The following is a 7949-nucleotide window of genomic DNA, read 5'->3' as shown; positions in this document are numbered from 1 at the left end:
GGGAAAGAGAAGCGACGTACCGAAAACGAAACCCTAGCTCTTGGAGAAGACAGAAGCGAAGGATGACAGAACGCAATCGCAGCGCAGGATTTTAGCTGCGATTAGAAAATTAACGGTTGCGGGCGACGGGGAGATAGTGAGAAGAGAGTGATCGAGAAACGAAAAGGGGATTTAGGGATTCAGATTTTGTTTTCCAATTTTTTTCTGTTCTGGTTTAAATAATAAACCGAACCGGGTCGTTTTAATAGACGTGGCAAGTCTATGTGGACAATTTTGATGACACGTCTTGCCATATCAGCGTTGAAATATGCTATTGCTAACGAAGTTACGTAATGCTTTTTTGGTGACATGTCGAAGTCACGTAATGCGTAGTTTTTTTTTTATGTAACGTAATGCGTAGTTGTGTATGACATTGTAACATTTTGTTCAAATTCGTGTTGGATTTTGAAACATTTTTATTTTTTGTGTAGGAATATATCAAATTAAAAATTGGTGTAAAATTTTGATATTTTTTTGAAATTGGTGGTGGAATATGCTATTCTCCCTTTTATATATATATATATATGAGTAAAAAATCCAGCATATATGTGTTGTACACTTAATGTTTTTGAATGCGCGTGTGTGTATATTGCACGAGATTAACGAGGGGTGCAAGAAACTGCTAATTCATGTTTGACCGAACAGTTCGTACAACACTTACTACTCATATATTCATCATAGGTTAAATAAAATGGAGAATCATCAACCGCCCACCCACTCTTTTTCCCAAATCTTCGGCGACAGTGTAAGACAATAGCAGGATTTCACAATTTTATACAATATATAGTCTCGAGCAAAGCAATTTGGATGTAACGTTAACCATATTTATAAATATGTGCAATCACACCTCATTGACCGAACGCCACTCTCTGGACAAAATCTGGCCGTCTTTTGGTTGGCATCCGGATAAGCCCCGCAATCTGAAGCTCCGTAATGGCCCTGCAGAATCTAGCTCTGTTTGAAAGCGGTAGTGTTAAGGGCTCTCTCACCAACACTCTCCATCGATTTTTTTTTCTCTTCCAAAGAGAAAATGAACATAGATTTATTCCCAGTTTCACTCGAATTCAAGAGGCTACCCTAGTTTTGTTCAAGGCCATAGATAGCAAAGAGAGAGAGAGAGAGAAGCAAAGGATACTGAATTAAAGATTCTGCTGGTGCTGCTGCTGCTTTGGGTTCGGCTGTATCCTTCATCCTCTTCTTCTTATTCTTTTGAGGAGATGCTTTCGGGTTTTGTCTACCTTTGTTACTAGGCGGAACAAGTATCATTTTGAATGCTTCGTACCAGTCGTGGAGGTTAATAACATCTGCATGCTCTTGTGCTAGTTTATACCTTTTCAGATAAATCGATTACCATTAGTTCTATTATGCTCCCTTTTACCTTCACGCAAACAGTTTCAGTAATTGTATCTCAAGGGGATGCTATGTAAGGATTTGAAGTGTGGCAAAAAAGCAAGAGAATACTCACATTATGGAGGTATCGTGCATCGAAGGCGATACAGAGCTGCATTTCTTGCTGCAGCAAGAACAACAGAGAATCTTGTGGAATTCCAGGAGATCTAATTGAATCCTGCGTCTCGGGTCGCCAATTAAAGCCTAGAAATTGATTGAAAACAAAGGGTCGATGAAAACAGTCAGTACATGTGAAGTCGTCTCAAGAACCAGTAGAAGCAACACCTGCATTACTACTCAGATGGTTGTTTCGCTTTCATGTTATTTGGCTACAACTCGTTGATCCTCAAGGATACGTCTCTTGATCAGCCAAGTTGGGAAATCTCATATGGAAGTAGACGTGAATAATTTTTTTTAGAAGGAACAGGGATGGATATAACAAATACTTACAGATTGAAGTTTATCGACATTCTTGAAACAAACAATTTCATGGAAAGGATGGCTCTCAACTGGCTTCATGTATTCCCTGTTCCATACAAAATAAAAAACGTTGTGAATTTACAAAACAAGCATAACATGGCTGACCTGATGTTAAATGTTAACATGCTATTTTTCATGGGTGAACAATGCAGATGTCAAGTGCCTAGGAAAACTCCAGTTCTCTGTAGAAAAAAAAGATAGAAAAAAACTACCTAAGCATGAAATCCATCAGTGAAGCAACCCTCTCAGTCATGGCTTCAAGTTTTGAATGGCTCCGAGATGCATGCTTTCTGTCACATCAAAGAAAACCTATTGTTCAGTAGCCGACCCAACATCTTGCCAATGTAGAAGGAAAGATAAGAAGGATTAATAAGATGGAACTAAGAAAAAAAATACTAAGTACATTCGTAGATCTTTTATCATAACAATAAATAATGAAAAAAGAAAAGAAAAAAAATCTGACCCAACTATGGAAAAATCCTTTTACGAAGATCCAATGGAGCAAACAGGAATAGTACAAGGTAGAACATATATATAATGCGAAATTCATATGCTGTTTTCCAATTTGAATGAACAAAATATCTTGAGATTTACTTTGGACTGTTCAGAAGTCCTTGTCTCAGAGCTGTTGCTTCGGCAGATTTCATTGAGGACAGCAATTCCTGTACCTTGTCATGGATCTAAAACCAGTGAATAGATCGAAAAGTAATTAGCTATGTGTCCTGAGCCAAATATGCAAGCACTTCTTCAACATTGAGGACGGGCAGAGTATCACATCAATGATTAAGAGCTATCCAAGATCTGTGTTGGACGATTCACATATTTTGAATGCTCTATCACACAAAAAGTAATACAAAGATAGCCTTGATAAATGTCTTCCAATAGTTACCTCACCAATCTCGACAGTGAGGTGTTCCCATCTTTTCACCAATGCAAACAGCTGTGCAGGTGAGAGATCCCTGAAAAGAGTTTGAATGTAGCAGCTTCATAAACATCTGAACACAAACTCCTTAGGATATATTGACAGAAGCTCTAAGTTGCCAAAACTTTTTCATCATGTAGACATTCTTTAGAGAAAACAAAATGCCTACGTATTATTTTTTCCCCTAAGAAACGTATCTTTTTTTCACCTTACTCCTAAAAGATAGAACTACTTGACCATTGATTTTGTAAGCATATCCTTGAAATATGATTCCACCAAAAGGTGTATGTCTAAATTCTATCCCTTCAATCTTTGCTGCCAGAATCTATTGCCAAAAGTCATGAAAGAATGGGCCATCATTACATAAAAATGTGTTTGTTCTTTATATCCACAGCTTACCTAAGTTTGAGCAAAACCCGGCGGATGAAACTACCACGTGCTAAGCCATGATTATGTTGATTGAGGTTTGTTGAATGCAACATTACAGAATCCTGAAAACCTGAGCTTGCATCCAATGATGTCAAGTGATGTGCCTCTGGATCAAGTGCCTCACAGAAAATGTCTAGCAATCGGAGTTTATCAAACTTCCCAGCTTCATATATACACTGCAGGGCAGTATATAAAAAATCTACCGATCAATTCATAAAGAAGGAAAACTGATTTTATCACGAGGATGAAGATGCATCAAACTTTCTCACATTTTTCTGTAATAAGAAAAGCATGGTACGCATGAAGAGTCAAACACCTAAATCAGCAGAAAAAAATCTAACTCCAGAACAGAACATCCCATAGTCTACATAAGCCAGAGAAGATTAAAAGATCTGAAAAAAAAAGCAGATGAATAGAACTCACATGTCATTAGAAGGAAAGAAAAACGAGTTTGGGAAGAGCATTATATCCGATTTTGTAGCTTTTTATCATCAACAACAGGGCCATTCTGTTTATTTCCATGGTAGTCCTCTATCTAAAATATTAAAAAAGAAATCCGAAATTCTGTAAGAAACTACTCCAAACAACGAACTGCAACGAGAAAGAGAGCTCACCAAAACCACAATTCTCCAAGGATTCTGCAATATCCGCAAGTCTGACAAACCATGAGCCAGAATTTCACTAGAGCTTCTGGTAATTTTTCCCCTAGCCAAATTTATATAATCAAAAGTCAGTGCACCTGATTTCCTATTAATCACAAAGATCTATTTTCCCAATCCATCAACAACAAGGATTAGGACTCCAACCTTAAAGTCATGGAAATTCCATTACGCTAAACTAAATATCAATGGTCCTTCCAGTGTATAAATCCAATTACAGAAAAAAAAATGAAGATGCTGGTCCTCTGAAGTACCTCTTGACCGATGGCAAGCCAAAGGCATGCTTTATCATAGCTTCAGTCAATAGTCCATTAGCTTCACCTGTCAATAACTTCAAACACAAAATCTGAGCATAAGACTTCGCATACACAAATATAACCACACATTTTCTAATGCAGAATGAGATCATGCATTTATGACAGCAATATAGTGGCATGCTATGGTACAATTAAATTTACAATGTATTGTAGTAAACCGTTTGGCAAAAATGTATACTACTCTAGAAGTCTAGATGGCCACTGTAAAAATGGACTTGTTACAGAAACTTACCACCATATGTCCTCTGTTCTCCCTTTATAAACTACTTATGACCTCTATGAAATATATAGAATTTATTAACGTTAAGCAAAATACAGTTAGAATAGATGTAGATAAAGGTGCTAAGCATACCTGATCACAGTCATCATGGAAAAAGTGCTCCAGCAAGATGCTTAAGGGCTCCAGCGAAAAATGCTCAAGACAAGCTATCTGAGGAACAATGTATAAAAAAGGGACAACCATAAAGTTAGTGATGTAACACAGTTATACGGAGAGGTGGTAAGCACCAGATCGACAGGGATAAAAAAAGTAAAAGATGTAGTATAAACCTTGAGAGCTCTAACAAAAGATGTCAGTGTCCCATCTAGACACAAAAGGTAACTTCTCATAAAACGTGCCACCTTGTGGCTAACGATGAACCCGGAACACTGCTTTAATATTACAGCTTCAAGAATGGCATCCATTTGTTCTGCCGGAGAACTTAGAGTGAACACACTAGCACAAAGCCGCTGCAGAGCATTCACGGATAGTACCTTTCTAGGTGCATCATGTGTTGTGGACGCACCCATTATTAAACACACAGGAACTTTGACTATCCATTCACTGAATTATAACAAAATAAAGAGCAAGTTACCAGCAAAGCTTAATGAACAGAAATCGATGAATGTCTAGGAAGAAGTGTTGCCAATTAGAGATAAGGAGAGGGTTTTTCATCCATACTTTCGCTAACCGTCTATATGATACTTTAAAATTACTTCCAAATCCAGAAACCCATGTCTTACTTTATTCAAGTTACAAATTTACCTGCTGGATTTTTGTTAGAGTAATCAAGAACAGATGTTCAACTACAAAACAGGATGAAGGCAGTCCATCAAATCCATAACTCAGGCCTACATCAGCAAAAGTCCTCGACAGATGCAAATGTGTGACATTACTGAGAGTGATATTGAATCAATTTCAGCGACACTACTATCACTATTAACCCAGCTAAACAGCTTTTACAGCAATTTATTTGGTATAATAAGAGTTTTTTGAAGAACTAAAACTAATGTCTAAGCCACATTTTTATCTAACACGTTCTCCACACCAGGATAAGTATGAATATTTAAAATTCTGATTCCTGAAATAGAAGTCAGGATAAGTTTTGGTGTGGCTGTCTGTGCAGATTGAACGAAAGAAAATGCAAAAAAAAAAAGCACATGCTAAATACCTCAACATGAGAATCAAATCTGACAAGACAGACCCACAACATCTCTCTGTATCATCCACAATTATAACTACAGGACTGCTGTTAATGTTCTCTCCATACCATGATGCAAGGATGGTTACATCACCAACCTGACAAAATGTTACATTCGGAACAAACAGAATCAATGAATTATTATCAACAATCATTAAATTAAAGCTACATGGAAAGCTAAGCAGATATTCTTACATCAATGGTCGGTACCACCAACTGTCGCAACAAGCTTTTAAGACAACCTCCTACTCCATTCTTGGCCGAAATGTCCATGGAGGAGAGCTTAGCCACATGACATCCTTGAGACTTCAGATGCAAACCCAGTTCTTCGAATGTCAGCAAATCATCAACGATTTCCATATTCCCTAGCAAACAATTCTAAAAAGATAAGCAAAGTGATTCAAAACTAGTTGCTTTTGAATTTTTCGGAAGCAAGTTTGGCTATTCATCTGTAGTCCTGGACATCATCGAAATTTTACAAGCTTGGGAGTTGGGACAAACATCCAGAAACATATCTCACCAACAAAAATCTGACATCCTAAAGTAAATGCCTAACAAAACACTAAGATTTCATGACTTACTGGTGAGGATCAAAGCAGTATACAGTTGTTTGGAAGCAGCCTCTGTTAAAATCGGAAGTGATCTGACTCCTTCAGACACCGTTGGTGTTCGGAGTGATCTGATAGAAAGGAAAGATTTGTGTACCCAATTCTCGATATCATTGAAAATCTTGGTGTTCAGATCTTTTAACACATCCTGCAATTAGGACCAACTGGATGAGGTCTTATTTCGGAAATTTAAGGTATTAAACTAATAATTCAGTATATTTTTGTAATCTTTCCTATACAAATGCAGCCAATTTGTAGTAGAAGGAATAAATAACAGATTCAGACAAACACACATAAGAGGAAAAGGATCGAGAAGACCGACTCTGATGGTCTTTTCAATCTTCGACCAGACGGTCTCGAAAACTTCCAATCGTAGTTTCGAAAAAAATTGGTCGTCGTCTTCTTCCACACTTTCAACCTCGGATTTCTTGGCACTTTTAGGGGGCGGTGAATCGATCCTTCGCTTTGTTCTGACAGTCCCTATCGATTTCCCGTCTACGTTGCGAGACGAAGCCTTGTGGAGGACAAAAATTGGCTGTCATGCAGAACCATCGTAACCACATGAAACAGGAAAAACTCGATACCACTGTGGCAATACGATAATGAAAGTCTAGTTTCAAAATTTTAAATACCGCCGATTTCCAGTTTAAATTTCTCCAGCACCAGCACCAATCAGAAAGATCGGAGCTTGGAGAAAACAAGAAAAAACGCTGAAAATTTGACGGAAAGAGAGAGAACCTGGAGATCGCTCTCTGACACGGCGGCATAATCTCCGACTTCGGCAGTCGACGACGGCGAATGGGAAAGAGATTTGGGAGATCGAGAGAGGACGATTCCTCTTAGGGTTTACTACGCTTCTGTCTCGAGCTCTCTTTTTGGCGGGAAAATACTTGGGATTAGATGCGGATGCATAAACCGAGGAAACCGAAGCGAAATCTGGGAAACCGGATAGAACCGGTCTAAAATAAACAAACCGAACTGAAAGGAAAACATTGAAGGTCAGAATTTTTGGTTTTTTCATGTTGTCAAAGTCTCAAAGAGTTGAACAATGATTTTTTCGTGTACATGATCTGCTGTGGATTTTTTGATCCACCACTTTTTATATAGGAGTATAGGTGCTCTTGGCTCGACATTTTTTGTTCTATTTTACTAAAGTCTTTTTCTCTTTTATCTAGGGGTATCAATAGAATTCGAAGTCCGACCCAAAACCTGTCCGAAAAATTAATGAATTGGACCTAATAATATAGATTCGGTAAATAAATTGGTCCGAAAAAAGTTAGGACCGAATCGAGTCCGGTCCGAAACCCATCCGACCCACCCATTTAGTCCGAAAAAATATTATATTATTAGATTTTTACTTTTATTTGAGATTTAATACCACACGACATTATATAAAAACTTTTATTTGTATGTTATATATATATATATATATAACCTAATAATATAGATTCGGTAAATAAATTGGTCCGAAAAAAGTTAGGACCGAATCGAGTCCGGTCCGAAACCCATCCGACCCACCCATTTAGTCCGAAAAAATATTATATTATTAGATTTTTACTTTTATTTGAGATTTAATACCACACGACATTATATAAAAACTTTTATTTGTATGTTATATATATATATATATATATATATATATTTCA

At 37.4% G+C, this 7949-nt stretch overlaps 1 protein-coding gene across 1 annotated transcript; it reads right to left on the bottom strand.

Annotated features, from left to right (window-relative positions):
- Positions 1 to 735: 735 nt before the first annotated feature.
- LOC104821161 (origin of replication complex subunit 3) lies at positions 736 to 7625 on the bottom strand. The gene is made up of 18 exons (XM_010551960.1): positions 7622 to 7625; positions 7042 to 7139; positions 6626 to 6838; positions 6277 to 6451; positions 5891 to 6060; positions 5666 to 5793; positions 4785 to 5058; positions 4588 to 4665; positions 4173 to 4249; positions 3874 to 3964; positions 3230 to 3435; positions 2798 to 2867; positions 2503 to 2588; positions 2121 to 2198; positions 1879 to 1954; positions 1505 to 1632; positions 1175 to 1369; positions 736 to 993 (listed from the first exon to the last, which is right to left on the bottom strand). The coding sequence occupies exons 1-18, from the start codon at positions 7623 to 7625 to the stop codon at positions 888 to 890; spliced, it is 2253 nt and encodes a 750-aa protein (XP_010550262.1). The 3' UTR covers positions 736 to 887.
- Positions 7626 to 7949: the final 324 nt, after the last annotated feature.

This window comes from Tarenaya hassleriana, unplaced genomic scaffold (assembly GCF_000463585.1).
Source record: "Tarenaya hassleriana unplaced genomic scaffold, ASM46358v1 Cleome32, whole genome shotgun sequence".
NCBI lineage: Eukaryota > Viridiplantae > Streptophyta > Magnoliopsida > Brassicales > Cleomaceae > Tarenaya > Tarenaya hassleriana.
The sequence above is the reverse complement of the archived record's forward strand: the minus strand, read 5'-3'. Positions and strand labels throughout refer to the sequence as shown.

Bases quoted from the DNA above. Each gene is read 5' to 3' on its own strand.
- LOC104821161 (XM_010551960.1), bottom strand. The intron at 5,059-5,665 runs GTATTTAGCATG...GTTATAATTCAG, and splicing joins GATTTGATTCTCATGTTGAG to TGAATGGATAGTCAAAGTTC. The intron at 4,250-4,587 runs GTATGCTTAGCA...TTGTGTTTGAAG, and splicing joins TCCATGATGACTGTGATCAG to TTATTGACAGGTGAAGCTAA.